Below are 20,072 nucleotides of genomic sequence, written 5' to 3'. Positions count from 1 at the left end.
TGCTCCTGTACTCAAATCCTCTCGCTAAGAAGGCCAACATACCATTTGACTTCTTAACTGCCTGCTGCGCCTGCATGCTTACTTTCAGTGACTGGTGCACAAGGACACCCAGGTCTCACTGCACCTCCCCCTTTACCAATCTATCACCATTCAGATAATAATCTGCCTTTCTGTTTTGGCCACCAAAGTGGATAACCTCACATTTATCCACATTATACTGCATTTGCCATGTATTTGCCCACTCACTCAATCTGTTCAAATCACACTGGAGCTTCTCTGCATCCTCCTCACAGCTCACACTCCCACCCAGCTTTGTGCCATCTGCAAACTTGAATATATTACATTTAATTCCCTCATCTATATCATTAATATATATTGTGAATTTTCTACAGAAAACACACCGATTGCTATGAGGAGACATGTACTGAAATTGTGAAAGAACTGATATAGTTTAATGTGCTGTAAATAAATCAGTTGGTGATTTAATACAAGTGTGATATCTGCATTGCTGTGAGATTAAATCAGGTATGCATACTATATCCAGCAACCTGGTGTAAACATAATACAGTAGGATGTGGAGAGGCAGTGGGGTTTAAGGAGCAATCCCAGAGTCTTGGGCCTAGGTAGCAGAATGCTTGCAGGATGACTGATCCTCTGCACAATTCCAGCATTCTATTTGTAATTCAGATTTATGGCTTTGCTTTATAACTCCTTATTATCACTCTTGTTTTTTTAAAGGGTCAATTTATGAAAAAGTGGCTGAATATTTAATTTATACTGTAAACCTTGTTGAAATGTGTCACCATGGTGAGAGTTCAGCTCAGTCCTTCCTCTTCTCCACCAGAACAAGATTTGACCAACATTCCTTGATGAAGACGGTGCCCTTTGAACTCTCAGTGATAGAAACACCGTAAATGACTGGTTCATTTTGTCTGAGTATTCCTGAGGTATTTGAATTTTGTTATAACTTCAGAAAATTTGAGACAGCAGCCTGTGGATTGTTTTTGCACGGTTACATAATGAGTTAAAACATCTCAACTGTGCGACACTGTGGCATGATCAGCGGGATCATTCTCTGCCCTCTGTTGGTCAGTGACACCTTGCTTGAAATATTCTCGGTTCTTAGAGTGTGAGAGCCATTTGTCTCACTTCCTCCCCCATTTACCCCATTATGCACTTTTCTGTCTGTCAGAGGCCACAAATCACTGCTCATTGCTGGTTACTCTGAGCTCCCTAACAGACACAGCACTGGAGAAAGCTTTTAGCCAAGTGGCAGCATTCCTGTCACTGAGCCAGAAGATACAGGGTTCACACCCTGCGACAGTCAGTCCCAGCGTGTGAGTACCGGAGCTCGGTTGAGATCTAGCAGGATACTTATATCCTGTGGGTGAGCATGCACTTCACCCCCCCCCCCCCCGCCGCCTCATTACAAGGGTCATGGGAGTCCATAAAACTGTACAGGACTCGCCAGACAATTGGCTGGTATAACAATGGTTATGACATGAAAGGAATGTTCATGTTGTGACCTGTCAGCCTGCGTATCCTTTCACTGCTTCACTCTATCCCCTGAGGGAAGACTGTGAAGATATGAAAACAATAACATCACCACCTGTCAGATTCTTACTCAGCCCGTGAATCTTCTCACTACTTCCAAGGGAAGAGTGTGGATACGAAGAATAACTTGGCATTGTTTTGATAAGACCACCATTCAGCAGCAAAGAACAAACTAATAGATTTTTCCCAGAGGTTGGCCAGCTGCAATATTCTTGCAGGAAGGCATCCATTTTATAAATAGATTGCCTTTGTTCCGCGGAAAGTATCCAATAAAACTACAACGGTAAACGCATTTCCATTTAGGTTTCTTTTTTAATATTGTCTCGCTCCTGGAGGGAACAGTAATGAAATATGAAGTGAACTGGAGGAATTATGAAATAAAAATCAACTGTCAAACTGAACCACAAAAAAATGGACACATTTGTGCCACAGACAAAATGGGTAGAGGTCAGGTGACCCCACCTGCACTGTCAATAAACACATTTATCTGTTGAAGATGAAGCTCGTTAACCTCATTTGAATTAGCTTTGGGGAGAACCCATTGAAATTGAAAGGAACCCATTACGTATTGGTAACTCCTATCTACAGAAATAAGCTAACAAAGACTTTTGACAGACAGATTGACTCCAAAGCCAAAGCCAAAATAATAGGTGTAAAGTAACACCTATTTATCAGAATGAACCACATTCAGACACCATCAGGTAACAATGGTTCCCATATCCTGGAACACTGTATGAATCCCCCAGGGGAGAGAGCCCTAAGTCACCTGACTGACACCTCAACCTGACAAGTTTCTACCTTAAAAGGTATCTCTCAGGAGAGAGGGAGGCAGAACAGCAGAACTGCCAGAAAAAAGTCTTTTCCAGACAGAACAGCTGTGAGACAGTTCCAGCTAGGCAGGAGCCCTGCTGACAACACCTTTTAACTACAGCAACAGAGAAATTTCAAGGTGGCTTTGGAACAACCCCACCTGTAAAAGTGAACCAGGATTTTCCCCCATTGACTTCGGAGTAAGGCTTAACCACAAGGAGGCTGCAACACTTCATCCTTTTCAAGACAAAGAACAATCAGCCCTGCACTGTTGAAAGATTTCCTCCTGAAAAGCTTCAAAAGGTTTTCTTAAAACAATGAACTCTTTTACCACAATTGGATTCTACCTGCATGCTACCACTCTACTCTTTATCTTTTCGTGTGTGTGTGTGTGTGTGTGTGTGTGTGTGTGTGTGTGTGTGTGTGTGTGAGTGACAGTGAGTGAGTGAAGTGAACATTTTTCAGTTATTATGTAAAATAAATATTTATCTTTCTTTTTTGAACTATGAGAAAACTTGTCATTTGTCTATTTATTTGACCTTTGAAAACGCTAAGGGACTAAGTGTTTTAAAACACTATCTGTGGTCAGTTGAGAGGTGAAAGGTGGAAGTCACCCACACCACTTACCACCTGTTTGTAACACTGTAGAACAGCAAATGAAAAAGTGGGGGAGATCATGACACCCCTCCCCCTCCCACCCTGTGGGCAGGGAGTGGTAGCACCCTGAAAATGGTGGATACGACTTACCCCCTCTCCTGCCAATAATATGACCATGCTTTATTACCAGGGTCCTAGTGTTGGATGGCCAGAACTCTCACCCCTGCCAGGTGTTAGGTCCCTTTTAATATGCAAATAAAAGTCCTGCAATGTACGTGAAACAGTGGTGGCCATTTCAGATCAACTGCTGAAGCTGGAGGATCAATTTTGAGGAGAATGAAAAATAAGTTTTCATTTATTTTTTGTGGGGTCAGGAGGAGTAGGAAGTGATCCTTTGGGCTCTACAAAGACAACATGGGCTGCTGCTGCTCTGTGCCCCCTCCCCTCTCACAAACGGACATCCCTCCTTGCTCCCCTATCCTTTTTCCAGACTTGGAGCTTGTGGGTTGCTCTGTGGCACTCATTTGCTGCCAATGTCTGAGTTGCCAACTCTCCAGAATTGCCCTGGAAAGTCCAAAAATAAAAGAATAATAAGAAAGCATTTGTAACAATCGTCAGCCAGAAGTGCCGAGTTGATGATCCATCTCAGCCCCCTCCTGAAGTCCCCAGCTTTACAAATGCCAGACTTCAGCCAATTCGATTCACTCTGCTTGATATCAAGAAGCGACTGAAGGCACTGGATACTGCAAAGGCTACAGGTCCTGACAATATGCTGGCAATAGTACTGAAGACCTGTGCTCCAGAACTTGCCGCACCCCGAGCCAAGCTGTTCCAGTATAGCTACAACACTGGCATCTACCCTGCAATGTGGAAAATTGCCCAGGTTATGTCCTCTACACAAAATGCAGGACAAGTCCGACCCAGCCAATTACCGCCCCATCAGTCTACTTTCAATCAAGTGATGGAAGGTGTCATCAACAGTGCTATCAAGCAGCACTTGCTTAGCAATAACCTGCTCAGTGATGCTCAGTTTGGGTTCTGCCAGGGCCACTCAGCTCCTGACATCATTACAGCCGTGGTTCAAACATGGACAAAAAACCTGAACTCAACAGATGAGGTGAGAGTGACTGCCCTTGACATCAAGGCAGCATTTGACCGAGTATGGCATCAAGGATCCCTAGCAAAACTGGAGTCAATGAGAATCAGGGAGAAAACCCTCCGCTGGTTGGAGTCATACCTAGCACAAAGGAAGATGGCTGTGGTTGTTGGAGGTCAATCATCTGAGCTCCAGGACATCACTGCAGGAGTTCCTCAGGGTAATGTCCCAGGCCCAACCATCTTCAGCTGCTTCATCAATGACCTTCCTTCAATCATAAGGTCAGAAGTGGGGATGTTCGCTGATGATTGCACAATGTTCAGCACCATTCGCGACTCCTCAGATACTGAAGCAGTCCATGTAGACATATAGCAAGACCTGGACAATATCCAGGCTTGGACTGATAAGTGGCAAGTAACATTCGCGCCACACAAGTGCCAGGCTATGAACATGTCCAGCAAGAGAGAATCCAACCATCTTCCCTTGACATTCAATGGCATTACCATCGCTGAATTCCCCACTATCAACATCCTAGGGGCTACCATTGACCAGAAACTGAACTGGAGTAGCCACATAAATACCGTGGCTACAAGAGCCGGTCAGAGGCTAGAAATCCTGTGGCAAATAACTCACCTCCTGACTCCCCAAAGCCTGTCCACCATCTACAAGGCACAAGTCAGGAGTGTGATGGAATACTGTCCACTTGCCTGGATGGGTGCAGCTCCACCAACACTCAAGAAGCTCGACACCATCCAGGACAAAGCAGCCCACTTGTTTGGCACCCCATCCACAAACATTCACTCCCTCCACCACCGACGCACAGTGGCAGCAGTGTGTACCATCTACAAGATGCACTACAGCAATGCACCAAGGCTCCTTAGACAGCACCTTCCAAATCCTCTACCACCTTGAAGGACAAGGGTAGCAAATGTATGGGAACACCATCACCTGCAAGTTCCCCTCCAAGTCACACACCATCCTGACTTGGAACTATATCGCCGTTCCTTCACTGTCGCTGGGTCAAAATCCTGAAATTCCCTTCCTAACAGCACTGTGGGTGTACCTACCCTACATGGACTGCAACGGTTCAAAAAGGCAGCTCACCACCACCTTCTCAAGGGCAATTAGGGATGGGCAATAAATGCTGGCCTGGCCAGCGACGCCCACATCCCATGAATGAATAAAAAAAAAAATCAGTACCTTGACAGAGAGAAACCTTATCTCTATTCTTGCCTAAGGTTTTTTAACTTTAGATATTTGTTCTGTGTTTTATGATTTCTCTACAACGGAGGAAACCGTCCTCCATTGCTTGACCTAAACAGAAAATGTTGGATGGGAAGAGATCCACTCGTCCATCTACCCTATCCTATACAGTCGGGATGCCTTATGCTTCACAATGCAGACACTTCCTGCCCTCTGTCCCTGGTTGCCTCACTGCCATGTAATCTCCTGGGACAAGAATAAGACCAAATAGAAACCCAGACCAAATAGGAGGGAAAAAACAGGAAAATTGCTTTGTCACTAGTCTAAGAGACCATCCTCACTTTGATTAATATTGTAAAGCACCTACCTCTTTTATGATCTTTTCCCCACCAGAAACAGGTCCAACTGTCGCTTGAGGGAATTAAATAACCTTATTCTGTCTATATCTACCATCTAAGGACCACATGTTTCCTCATAGCTCTTTGTTCCAATGAAAACCTCTCCTTATACTATTAGAACCCCAAGAACTGGAATCATCTTCATTGCATAGACATGATACCTGGGTGCTTGGCCTACTAATCTCTCCTACTGCCTAGATATATCTGGTTACATGACACTGCCTCTCATTGTCAGTAAAGACACAGAAAACCCTTTGAAATCTCGACCCAGCTGCTAATGATTATAAAATATCAGTAATTTAGCCTATTGCTCTCTGTTTCTTCTAAGAGACAAAATGTTCATGATCAGACTATCTACCAGTTACCTCTGGATGGTCTCCTCCATCTGTTTAGTTTTGACATTGTCCTCCTGGAACTGTTTCTTCATCCCCTCGTCCTCCTCCGCTGCTGATGAAGGAGTCCCCTCCAGCAGCCATCGTTCCCGCAGAGCCTTGGACTGTGAGAGGAAAAGAAATCGGAATCAGCTGGATTCACAGAGTAGAACAGTAACAGAACGTGGTGCTCTGTGAGTTCTGTATCTGTCTCGTTGAATACATAGGGCAGAGATTTCAATTTCAATTGGGTTTCAATTTTTTTACATCCTTTCTAAATTTGAAACTCAGCCCACACTTTCTTTTCCAGTCAATACTAACAGATGTCCCCAATGGTAAGTTAGAAGGTTTTCTATTTATTATCTATTATATTAAAAGCCTTGTACCTGTGCGCACTTCCTGTCTACAGAATCTTATTTCCTGTTGTCATTTCTTTTTTTTTGTTACACTTTTGTCTCAACTTCTCCCATTATAATTTCCACGTCCATATTTGTCCAAGAAATTGCCTATGTAAACCTGTCACACTGTAATTGCATCTGTCAGCCAGTGGTGGTGCTGTAGCACTTCAGTCTTACAAAGCTCCTATGCTCCTCTACTTCTCTGCTTCCCAAATTGCCACGACTGTTTTTTTTATTTAACTGTAATTAATAATATTAAATCAAAGTATTAAATCAAAGTCCTGTGACATTGACCACAAGTTGTGGAAGTCAGTTGCCAGATCGCCAGAGCTGGCGGACAGCCATAAAGGCGGGGCTAAAAAGTGGCGAGTCGAAGAGACTTAGCAGTTGGCAGGAAAAAAGACAGGAGTGCAAGGAGAGAGCCAACTGTGTAACAGCCCTGACAACCAATTTTATCTGCAGTGCCTGTGGAAGAGTCTGTCACTCTAGAATTGGACTTTATAGCCACTCCAGACACTGCTCCACAAACCACCTCCAGGTGCTTAGCCATTGTCTCTCGAGACAAGGAGGCCAAAGAAGATGTAAAATAAGGAAGGAACATATAACTTTAAAATGGGGATTGAATTATATCTTCACACCCTGGTCCAGTTATCCCCAGGTCTCTAAACCTGCTTCACCTAGACTTGGGCCTGTCTCTCTGTGTTCAGCATCACAAGAGATCAGCTAGCACCATATTGTCGGTCAGAAGAGTCACAGTTTCAATAAATGCTCCTAATCTTGAGTCAATTTTAATTGTTGAAGGATTGGCCATATTTTGGGATGTTGCTGATTTCAATGCATCAATTACAATGTTATTCACATGAACATAAAGTTATATAAGTTGGCTTTATTGCTATCATATCTATTCACATGAACCCATCTCTACCTCTGCAGCATCTCCCTCACCTCCCTTACCCCTCAGATTATCTGCCCATCGTCAAGTCAAGCTGAGACAGAGCTTCCTCCAAACGAAGAATTACAAAGACTTCAGCCATTGTATTCAGCTCCTGGCAGAAGCTCTGTACTCTTGCCATTGATCCCATCACTTCACCTGCTGTGTGCTGAAACTGAACTAGATAGTGCACAATCTCAGTACCTTGTTCAATCCAGTGGGGAACTTCTCTCCGTCACCAAGACAGTTTCCATTCTTACCTCACATCACAGCCACTGAAATACTAATCTGTGCCTTTTTTAACTCTAGACTTGGCTTCTCCAGAATCCTTCACACCGGCCTTAAGTGCAGGAACAGTGTTTGCCTTGCAGGGGCACCGATCAAAGGTTCAGTTTGGGGTCCCTACACCTTACTAGACATCCCAATGAGTTGCACAAACACACAAACGGTCATTATCACTCTTGCACGTCTGTTGGTGCGGAAGCCCTTTGCAGTGATGTGTGATGTATAAGGTAGGGTGTGAAATGTGCAATTAGGGATGTGGATCGGGGTTAGGAATTCAGGATTAGGAATCAGGGATGGGGATCCAGAGGTTGGGGATCAGGGATAGGGATCAGGAATGTGGATACCCCCAACCCTCCAGCTGCACAGTCTGCAAGTTCTTGGGTGTGTTTGCCTGTCAGTAGTCTGAGTCTAGCTAGCCAGTGATGGGTTTGGGGTCCTGTCCAATCACATGGGTGGCACATTCCTAACTCAGCCACCACTCCTGAGCTTCTCCTTCTACAACTTCAACTTTTCCAGGACTTTGCCAAGTCACATCCTGACCCACAGTCAGTCCCACTCACCCAACCCCTTCCCCAGAGTCAGTCCCACACCATTATCTCCCAGTCCCTCAGTCAGTTCCACTCATCCATCTTCCAGCCCCACAGTCAGACCCACCCGACCATTTCCCAGTTCCGCAGTCAGTCCCACTCACTCATCCCCCTTCCCCAGAGTCAGTCCCACTCACTCATCCCCTTTCCCCAGAGTCAGTCCCACTCACTCATCCCCTTTCCCCAGAGTCAGTCCCACTCACTCATCCCCTTTCCCCAGAGTCAGTCCCACTCACTCATCCCCTTTCCCCAGAGTCAGTCCCACTCACTCATCCCCTTTCCCCAGAGTCAGTCCCACTCACTCATCCCCTTTCCCCAGAGTCAGTCCCACTCACTCATCCCCTTTCCCCAGAGTCAGTCCCACTCACTCATCCCCTTTCCCCAGAGTCAGTCCCACTCACTCATCCCCTTTCCCCAGAGTCAGTCCCACTCTCCCCATCACCCAGTTCTCAAGGATCTCCATTAGCTCCTCGCATTCCAAATCTTTGTTTTCATTTACTGTTCCCTTCAATGCTTCATCTGACCCTCTTGCTGCAATTCTGCCAGTCCCATGTATCATCTCGTGCCCTTTGGTCCTCCAGTCATGGACTCATATGCATACCCCTCCCTCTCCTGCCTCTCCCCAATAATAGGCATAGCCTTCAGCCATCTCAACCCTAACTCTCTGTGGAACTCTCCCCCGACACCCCTCTGCCTTGCTAACTCCCTCCCCACCTTTGATGGCTTCCTGAAGACCTGCTGGCTTGACCAAGCCTTTGACCATTTCCCCAAGGCATTTCATGACTATTCAATATCTAATTCTCCTGTACGGCTCACTTTGGGAGATTTTTAACGCTAAAGATGCTGTTTAAATTCAAGCCATTGTTATTGTTTTCCTGAAGTTGCTCCTGATGGGTTCTTTTTGCCAAGATGTACATGTGGAATTGTTTAATATTTCTTGTGCAAACTTTTCCTGAACACTATCAGCTAATGGATGAAAGCTTCGCAATCTGGATGGTGGGTTTGTTAAAATAATACATAAATTTCCAGCTTCATATCTGGTGAATATTATTAACCGTTAAATTGTGATGTAGAAACATTGGCCTAGAAATTCATTGACTCTGCACCTGTTTGACAGGCATGAAATGTGCACGAAACGCACCAATGTGGTGAGTGGCAGACGTATATTCTGTGTCAGCAATGCACCTCTTGCCATATTGGCAAAGACTGAAGTATAGACATCCAGACCCCACAACTGAAACAGGAGCCAGACACTTTGCATATTCAAAAAGAGGGTTTAATGTCTGCTTCAGGCCCCTTCCCAAAATTGTGAACAGTTGACGTCCGTCAGGATAACCAAGTTTACACGTGGCCTTACTGGCAGTTTTCAAGCAGATAGCTGCAGGCAAGCACAAAATAGGTCAGACTTTTTTTTATAAATACTTAACTAAATGTGGAGCAGGGAGGTTAAGGAATTTTTCTCCCGGCTTCACAGCAACTCAGAAAAACCCTAAACCTAACACTGCTCTCTCACCCAGGATCTATTGAAGGATGTAGCCCAAAATGTAAATCCATTTCACTGGTCAGCCGCTTGAGGACGTGCAGTAGGTGTCTGCAGATTGCTAATCTAATTTCGTTAAGGCCTGAGGTTAGCGTTATGTGGGCCTACCCATTCTGATACAGGGTATATATCCAATTTCACCCTCTTTATTACATTACTCCTCAATGAAGTGGTTGTGTATATCAATAAAGGACCAGCATTGTAGTGTTATGGAATAAGTTGTGCTTGGTTTCCTTTGCAAGCAGGGCTCCCTGTTATATCCATAGTTTTTTTTTAGTTTTAGAGATACAGCACTGAAACAGGCCCTTCGGCCCACCGAGTCTGTGCCGACCATCAACCACCCATTTATACTAATCCTACACTAATTCCATATTCCTACCACATCCCCACCTGTCCCTATATTTCCCCTACCACCTACCTATACTAGGGGCAATTGCTAATGGCCAATTAACCTATCAACCTGCAAGTCTTTGGCATGTGGGAGGAAACCAGAGCACCCGGAGGAAACCCACGCAGACACAGGGAGAACTTGCAAACTCCACACAGGCAGTACCCAGAATTGAACCCGGGTCGCTGGAGCTGTGAGGCTGCGGTGCTAACCACTGCGCCGCTGTGCCGACCCATACATTAAAAGTGGGAAATGTGAAAGTATGTAAATTAACCAAGGATAGATCCATCTGCATGTACAAGTCACTCAGCAGTTTTCAATGAATGAAGCTATTGCAGTGGTGGCACTATCGAGCTGCCAGCTTAACAGCTGTATTTCTGGACTGATCTGAGAACTATTATTGCTTCCAGATGTTTCGTATTGGATTTCCGCCAGGAAATTAGTCAGAAATATCCTTGAACTGAAATCCCACTAACAAACACATTTACTTGAAATTCCTCCATTCTCTATCTCAAAATATTTGCCATTTGAAATAAACAGATTAAAATGACCAGGTTGATATGATTCATTCCCTGGTGCTGACATCATGATACAACTTTATCAATAATAATCCTGTGCTAACATTGTGACACAGCATTATCGTATAAATGCACAGTGATAGCCTATAGAAACATCATTATATAATGTTATCATTTACAGACAGTGACTCCTTATAGTAACACCGTGATACGATGTTATCATATATAATGACATAACATTATCATGGATACACACACATTAGCTGCCTATAGTAATATCAAGATAACAAGATCAAGTAATATAGAGAATGGGAATTGATGCACTTTGGTCGGCCTAATATGGAAAAATAGTAAACTACAAATGGCATTAATTTAAAAAGTGTAGATAAGTAGAGAGACCTTGCTGTCTACAGACACAAATTCTTAAAGGGGCAGGGCACGTTGATAAGGTGGTTAAAAATGCATGTGTATCACTTGGGTTAATAAATAGAGGCGTACACTGTGGGTCAGTTGGTCGCACTCTGACCTCTAAGTCAAGAAGGCTGTGGGTTCAAGCCCAACTTCACAGACCTAAATGCAAAAATCAAGGCTGTCAGAAGTGCTGTCTTTTGGAGGAGATGTTAAACTGAGGCCCCATTTCCCTCACTGGTGGATGTAAAAAATTCCATGACACTATTTTGAAAAAGAGCAGGAAAGTTCTTCCTGGTATCCTGACCAATATGTATTCCCTATAGTAACATCATGATACAACAGTATCAAATATACACACAGAGCGATTCCCTATAGTAACATCATGCTGCAATGTTATCATATAAATAGGCACAGAAATTCCCCATAGGAAGATCATGCTGCAATGTTATTATATAATGATATCATGTTATTATAGACACACACACAGCTATTCCTTATAGTAACCGGGTTTTTCTCAGCTCTAATGTGGCCTTCAGATCTAGACCATGTGGATGAAATGGGAAGAAATTATGTACATGGGGAGGTATTTTATTATCCCACCATCTGGGTCAAGGTGGAAATGAGGGGAGATGCCTGGGCAGTTAAGGTTGGCGTGGTACCCAAGCTAAAGCCTAGCTCGGGTATAAAATTAAAACGCGACACGGGCCCGACCCGACAAGAGCCAACCCAAACCCGACCCGGGCCCGAATCCTTTAATTTTTTTAAATGCCTGACCCGACCCAAAAATAACAAACACATTAATGAAACAGAAAAAAATCGTAGATTAAAACAAAACCAATACGAAACAAAACAGTACAGTACAGCCCGACCCGACCCAAACCCGACACATGTTGGGTTTGGTTGGGTTCGGGTCGGGTAACCCGGCTTTAACCCAGGCTTCCTCAGAGTGGATTTCCCGGGGTTTAACACCCTGATCCAAGGAAGGGAGGGAATGCAAATTGCCTACAAGAAATCAGGTAGGTTGCAAGCCTCTCTCAAGTGTTTCCCTTTGTAGATCTGGAGTTGTATCATTGGTCTGGGAAACTTCAAAATCAAAAAGGGAATGGAGGAAAACATGTAAGTGGAAATAGGGTGGTGTTTTCATAGAGGGCCAAGACCGTATTCTCTCTGCTTATCCAGCCCCAGAGTGGGAAACGGAGTTTGGTAGGAAGGTGGGAGAGGAGCTCCTTTGGAATGGCCACCCAGGGGAGAATGGAATACATTTTGAGGGAGTGGATGTGTGACCTTCCAACATTCAATGGGAGCAAATAAATGATCCAGTCCTACAAAATGTGAAGCAAGAGGCAGTGGTGAAAAATAAGCACCCCACTGAGGATAAAACAAAAGGTCCTGGGCCATATTACATAGTAATGAATAGCCTTTTATACAGAGTGACTCTAGGGAATTGGGAGGAAATGGAGCAATTTCAGGTACTATGGGCTCATTGGCAGACAAGCACCTATTCGAAGCTCACAGGGAAACAGAGTGGGTGTCAAAGTGATTCTCTGGCCAGAGGTATATGAAGACGTGCACTGGTTGGGTATGCCCTGTCCAGATGTGAGCTGTGTGGACCTGGTCCTCATTATCGTGCCCTAATAGTCCCTCTCCTCATATCTGAGGTGCCCTTTGAAAGGATCATCATGTACCTAGTGAGACCACTGGAGAAGTAAGCATGAGGATATAGTATATTTTAGCAGTCATTGGCTATGCTACACAATATCCCTAGGTGATTCCACTATGGAACAGAACTTCTAAAATTATAGTGGGCGAATTAGTGAAGATGTTTTACTGGGTAGCAATCCCAAAGCAGTTCCTAACTGATGTACCTGCTCCACATTAAGAGTCTAATTACCTCCATGTACTATCCTCAAACCAATGACCTTGTGGAGAGTTTCAATAGAACCCTCGGGTATGCTGAAAAGGATTGTAGATAAGGATGGGCGAAACGAGGATCCTCTACTGTATTATCTTGTGTTTGCTGTTAGAGAGGTGCCCCAATCCTCTGGAGCATTTTCCCCATCTGAGCTGCTATTTGGACCACAGACTTGCAAAATCCTCACCATTTGGTTTATTCGTTTGTGGGATGTGGGTGTCGCTGACTCGGCCAGCATTTATTGCCCATCCCTAATTGCCCTTGAACTGAGTGGCTTGCTAGGCCATTTCAGAGGGTATTTGAGAGTCAACTACATTGCTGTGGGTCTGGAGTTACATGTAGGCCAGGACATTAGTGAACCAGATGTGTTTTTACAACAATCAACAGTGGTTTCATGGTCACCATTAGACTAGTTTTTAATTCCAGATTTTTTAATTGAATTCAGAGTTCACCAACTGTTGTGGTGGGATTCAAACCCATGTTCCCAGAGCATTAGCCTGAGCTCTGGATTACTAGTCCAGTGACATTACCACTATGCCACCACCTTCCCCATCACAAAACATCACAAAAGAGTAATGGGAGGAACAATATAATTCAGTGACAAGGAACCTGTGAGGTTATACAGGCATTGGGCCCAAAAAACTAGAAGATCAGCTAACCTCAGAGAAGGAAGCAGGTCTACCACATTAACGTCCAAAAGCCGAGTGATGGAGGAAACATTTGGGGCATCCTGACCCCCAAGGGACAAAGAATAGTTCATGTCTCTCGTGAACTGCCTGAGTAGTAGTATAGGCAGTAAAGCCTGACTCGGGTATAAAATTGAAACCCGACCCAGGCTCGGCCCGACAACAGCCAACCCGAACCCAACCCGGGCCCCCGAGTCCTTTAATTTTTTTAAATGCCCGACCTGACCCAAAAATAACAAACCTATTATTGAAACAGAAAAAAATCGTAGATTAAAATGAAAACAAAAACGAAACAAAACAGTACAGTCCAGCCCTACCCGACCCAAGACCGAATGCTGGACGCAGAATACAGCCCAATACGACCCGAACCCGACACATGTAGTCGGCTTTGTTCAGGTTCGAGTTGGGTAACCAGGCTTTAATAGGCAGGCTGAGTACATGGTACACTGGAAACAGGATATATTCACATTTCGAATCAGCAGGACAAGGTGACAATAACAGACTGTACAAATTCCCAAAGCCAAACACAGCATAGTTATCCAGGAGATTTAGAGGATGTTGAGACTAGGTGTGATTGAGGGATCACATGGTGAATGGAATAGTCTCATTGGTTTAGTTCTAAAATCCAATGGGAATTGACAGTCTGTAATGACTTTCGAAAAATCAATGAGATATCCAAATCAGTGCTTACCTAATGAGTTGATTGAGTGACTGGGGAAAGCCAATTATCTCACTAACTTGGATCTGACCAAAGGGCACGGACAGGTCTCTTTAACAGGCCACAAAAGAGAAAATGACTTTAGCAGCTCCAGAGGAGCTCTACTGTCCACCATTAAGACATTTGCATGGGGCCCAAGCCATCTTTCAATGACTCATGGATCAAGTGTTGAGATCTCATACCCAGTATGCTGTAATATACTTGGATGATGTCATCAATTATAGTATAAATTGGGAGTCACATCTAAATCAGGTAGAGGCTGTACCAGACAGTTGAAGGATATTTGGGCTCACAGTAAACCCAGATTGGATTGTCGAGACCGAGTACTGCAGGGGGTGGGGTGGTGAATCGTCAGGGAAACAAAATCCTGGCCCCAATCAGGGAGTAAACAACAAGTCAGTGTCTTTTTGGATATCATCGATTATTACTGATGGTTTATTCTGGATATTTCTATCTGAGCCGCACCTCTCTTATCAACCTGACTAAAGCAAAGACGTCAAACCGGGAACAGTGGAGCCCTGAGGCAGAGGCTGGATTCAGGGACTTCAACCAGGTAATAATCTGTAATAATCCTGTGCTCATAGTCCCAGACATTATGAATGCTAAACTTTGTAGCATAATTATGTTTTAAAAACTGTGATTTTTAATGTCATTTAAGATGGAGTCAGAGAAGTCAGGTGACCTCACATCTACTCTGCTTAAAGTCAAGACAGGGATCTTGGTTACCAGGACAACAAAGAACCCAGATCAAAGACCTTTTTGAAAAGCAGAGACCGCAGCGGTATAAACACCCTGAAGAACAATGGGTTTCACCCTCCTAAACTTTCAGACCATAAACAAGGAGTCAGTGGTTCTGAAAACATAAATATGAATAGCAGTTGCTAACACTTGGAAACAATGGAAAGCCTGGGGTGGCTCTGCTGTAGCCAGACTTGTGGACTTTGCAGATTGAAAAAGACAAAAGGCTATTGACTTTTGATTCCAGATAAACTCAACAGATTTTCAGAAGGTAGGTGGGTTGTAAGGAGGACCAGAAGAAGACCAGTGGTGGCAGCCTCAGAGGAGAGAGAGAGAACACCTGCTCTCAGAAGGTTTATACAGCAAAAGGTTGTGAAGACTTGGACTAGTTGAAGTTTGTGGAGAAGAAAAAAACTGACAGGATTACTGAAGATCACCTTATTCATAGGGGTCCAGGTCAAAAGTTCTCGGAAGAAGTGAGCAAAGAGGACATTGACTTTGAGAAAGATCTGGGAGATCCAACCCATTGCAACTGGGAGCAGTTTGGGACTTTTAGCTGCAAAGACTTTGCCATCAAGGAGGACTGTGTAATGTATAAGTGTGGTGTGAGGTTTTCAAGTATTTAAATAAGTGAAGAAAACACCTTTCTCTGTAATTTGGGGTATCAGCTACTTGTAAAGTACCATTTAGTTAATGGGGATTTCTTTTAATTTACCATAGATCGTGGCGTATAAGTCGACCTTTGAAGCCTCCAAATATCGTTCCAAAAACGGGGGTTGACTTACATGCTGAGTACAAAATGTGATCTGCCGGTAATTCTTATTAAATGAATGTGGTACTGTTTATTGAATAAATTAATTCTACAAAGATACCTTTAACCACAATCAAAGTGTTTTTGCTGCGGTCTGATGATGAATCACTGGAAACTGGTAACTGGCATCAAGATCTCTTGGTAGTCTCTGAGCAATCCTGGTCTTCTGCCACAACACTAGATATTTTCTTTCCATAAAGCGGTGTTGCTCTGAAATCTTTGCTGGACTCAGGGTTTGATTCGGCCCACTTAAGTGTGTACATACACATCGCATTTCTGGTGACATTGTTTCCCCCCCGATGATTTTCAAGGACCCATTCCGATACATGCTTCTCAAATCAAGCCAGTGACTGGTCCCTGTTCTCATGGCGCATTTGGTCTTGAGCATCTTCTTCAGGACGGATTTCATCTTCTTCCAGTCTCTCACCAGATTTTCATTAACAGCGAATTGCCTCGCAGCAGCACAGTTATTTGACAAATTAGCAAATGTTAGGACTTTTGGCTTGAAACCAGCTTCGCACTTCATTTGTTTTTTGGAGGACCCATTTCTCTTAGTCATTCGCCACATGGGGTCTGCTGTGTGTGGTCATGTCTTAAACTCCCACACATCTTTGCAACACAGCCCCTGTTGCCTGCTTCATCCCTGTTGCCCAGTTATAAGATAAATAAAAACATGCATTTCTGGGGCAAACAATTGAGGATAACTACAAATGCAAGTGTAGCATGCCGTGGCTGAAAAGGGGGGTTGACTTATTCACTGAATATATGCAAAAACATGATTTTTGGGGCTGGAAAAATGGGGTTGTCTTACATGCCTGGTTAACTTATACATGTTAAATCTTGTTATGTAATTCTTTAAATTGGTCTGGGGAGCTCATATCTCATGTTCTAATGTTAGCGGTCTCACTGAGGTTGTAACACCAGACTTTAGGCAAACATTTGTGTTGCAAACTGATGCCTCGAGGGAGGGTTTGTGAGCTGTAGTCTCTCAATAGTTGAAGGACAGGAACTTCCTGCGCTCTACCCGAACAGATGATGTTGTCTAGGGAGCAGCAGTATGCTGTGATAGAGTAGGAGTGTCTATCTATTAAATGGGCTGTAGAAACCTTAAGGTGCTAGTTACTAAAGTGCCAGTTTCTCCTAGTGTGCAATCACACACCCCTCAAATTGAAGGGGTCTAATGAAGATAAAGATAGCTGTGATGCCTGGTAGTTTTTGTCACTGCAGCTCTATTGTTTTGAGGGGGACCCTAGTTGAGAGTGGCTCACGGGAACACCAATACCCTGTCCCAAAGGTACTACCTCATGGCAAAGGCCACTGGGTCTGATGGCATTATGCTGGGGGTAGGAAGGAGGATGCGTATCAGGGTGGTTGAGAACAAGTATGTCAGCTGCAGGTGCCTGATCCCACAGGAAGGTTATGGGCCCTTTAAGAAGCTCCCCTTTAAAAGATGATTGCACCAAGGGGAGGAGACTGTCCCCAGCCAAGCTGAGTATGAAAGGGCAGGGTTCAAGGGCAATGGGAAGAGCTTAAAGGAGTACTGTGTTTGGCAAGCTGTTTGGAACTTGGAATTGTTCAAGGGCTTCTGTTTGTTCCGGACATGATGCTCAGAGCTGGTAGAACCTTGTAACAGTACACAGAGTCAATCACTGTACTAATGTCACTGTACAGCATTATCATTTACACACACAGGTATGATACAATGCTATATACAGTGACTCTCTATTGTAACATCATGATGCAATGTTATTATATACACACACATTAATTCCTGCAGGTTATTTGATGACATCACTGGCCAAACTACCACAGTCAGTCTAAGGTGACTGAAACATTGGGTATTGTTTCGCAGTGGCTGAGATTTGAGAATGAGTGCCCTTGTCAGATGTAAATCGGCCAGACTAGCACCCACTCTCTCAAGACCTCAGCTAGACTATGGAAGCAGTGATCAGTGCAATAAAGGCCTGGATTTATGTCGCAAATGTTTAAATACCAATCTCTTTTTGAATTAAGGCTGTTCTGCTTTCTATCTAATGCTGATTTATATTAGAGCTTTAATGCTCCCAGCAGTACTGGAATAAAATGCTGCCTCTGGAGTTTAACTGCAAGAGATTTTCCCCCATGACACTGTGGTGGTAAGCATTAATAGCTGCCGGTTGTGGTGCTGAATGCTCCCAGATATCATTTTCCCTCAGGTTATAGGAAGGCCAAGCACTCACTGTACCTGCAAGGGCCAGCAAGATGATTTTCTTATTATTGACCTGTACTGCCCTTTGCTGGTGAGCAGGGAAGGCCCGAAGCCTGGAAATTGAAGTCACTACAGCAACTTGCATTTATATATTGGCAATAACATAGTAAAACACCCCAAAGTGCTTAACAGGAGCGTTATCAATCAAAAATAAAGATCGAGCCAAAGAAGTGTGGGTAACTAAATGCTTAGTCAATGAAGTAGCTTTTAACATGTGTGTTAATGGAGGAGAGGGAAGGTGGAGAGGTTTAGGGAGGGAATTCCAGAACTCAGGACCTAGGCAGCTGAAGGCGTAGCTGTCAATGGTCGGAAGGAGGGAGTGGAATTTGCATAAGAGGCTGGAGTTTGGAGGAAACAAGGAAAAAAGACATTGAACAAACTTGGATTTATATAGCACCTTTCACATCCCCAGGACATCCCAAAGCACTTTACAATGAATTACTGCTGAAGTGAAGTCACTGTTTTGTAGACAGACATAGCAGCTAATTTACAGACAGCACGATCCCACAAACAGCAAATGACCAATTCATCTGTTTTTGGTGCTGTTGTTTGAGCGATAAATATTGGCCAGGACAATTCCTTGCTCCTCTTCTTTGAATAATGTCATGGGATATTTAACACCCTCCTCAGCAGGAACAGGGCCCTTGTTTAACATCCCATCTGAAAGACGGCACATCTGACAATACAGAGCTCCACTTAGGTATTAACCTGAATTCCATGTTTTTCTGTAGAATTATATAACAGAATCAGGTCACGTGACCCAACTGGTCTCGGCCAGTGTTTATGCTCCCCACTATAATGACCTCTTCCTCACCAGCCTGGATCTCTGTATTCCCAATTTGAACTCAGCTATTAATCTGTTCAAAATAAATGTGTTAACAAGTAGGCTAAAATGGCTTGAAATTGCATTATTTGTGAACATATGGAAGAGCTCTGATCCAGAGGGAATGAAACTTCTTGGTGTTTACAGGCTCCTATTCTCGGTAATGAACGAGTGCTCTCCATTTATAAAACACACTGAAACATTGCAGTGGAAACAAAACAGCTCGGAGCCAGTGACTGGGGGTGAGGCTCCAAACAGGCTCAGATCTGCAGCTTTCCCGAGCAGTCCCGAAGGCTCATTTCTCAGTTGGGCTGAAATGAAACACCTGCCAATGAACAAATAGCTGGCAGTTGGTGGTCACAAGGGAAAGTTCACAACCTGGAGCCTCAGCCTCCCAATTCTCTGTCTCCTTTCCAAGATTCCCTTTGCTTGTTTTTGGCTGGCGCTATCACTTGCCTGTTTTAATTTAAAATGGTTTTAAAGGGACACTGCTCTCATTAAAAGGAAGAAAAAAAGGTGCTGCATTTTTATAGCACTTTTCACAGCCTCAGGGCTTTCCAAAGTGATTTACAAACAATGAAATACACTCAAAATATAGTCAGTGTTGTAATTCAGGAACTGCCGCAACCAGTTTGTGTACAGCACGATCCCACAAACAACAATGTGATAATGGTCACTAATCCGTTTTTAGGCTTTGGCTGCCATAGAATCACCTTCAATGGCTTCTCTACCCATTCCCACCCCATGATGCCTGGTATTTCAAAGGATCTATCCTTTCCCCCTCCGACTTCTCATCTACACAATACCCTTTGGCGATATCATCCAGAAACACAGCATCAGGTTCCACATGTACGCTGGTGACACCCAGTTCTACCTCAACGCAACCTCATTCAACCCCTCCACTGTCTCTGGTTTGTCACACTGCTTGTTCAACACCCAGAACTGGATGATCAGAAATTTCCTCCGATTAAATATTGTCTTCGATCCCTGTTACAAACGCCATCTCTCTCCTGGGCCACTGAAGCTGAAACAGACCAACTGCAATCTTT

General features: G+C 44.0%; 1 protein-coding gene across 3 annotated transcripts in view; it reads right to left on the bottom strand.

Moving 5' to 3' along the window:
• Positions 1-20,072, bottom strand: part of palm1a (paralemmin 1a) — a 452,107-nt gene that overhangs the window by 179,697 nt on the left and 252,338 nt on the right. For all 3 annotated transcript variants that reach the window (XM_068016618.1, XM_068016619.1, XM_068016617.1), the window contains one exon: positions 6,024-6,154. In XM_068016618.1, the coding sequence (XP_067872719.1) occupies positions 6,024-6,154 (131 nt within the window). The remainder of the gene's footprint in view (positions 1-6,023; positions 6,155-20,072) is intronic.

The sequence above is a fragment of the Heterodontus francisci genome, chromosome 36 (assembly GCF_036365525.1).
Source record: "Heterodontus francisci isolate sHetFra1 chromosome 36, sHetFra1.hap1, whole genome shotgun sequence".
NCBI lineage: Eukaryota > Metazoa > Chordata > Chondrichthyes > Heterodontiformes > Heterodontidae > Heterodontus > Heterodontus francisci.
The sequence above is the reverse complement of the archived record's forward strand: the minus strand, read 5'-3'. Positions and strand labels throughout refer to the sequence as shown.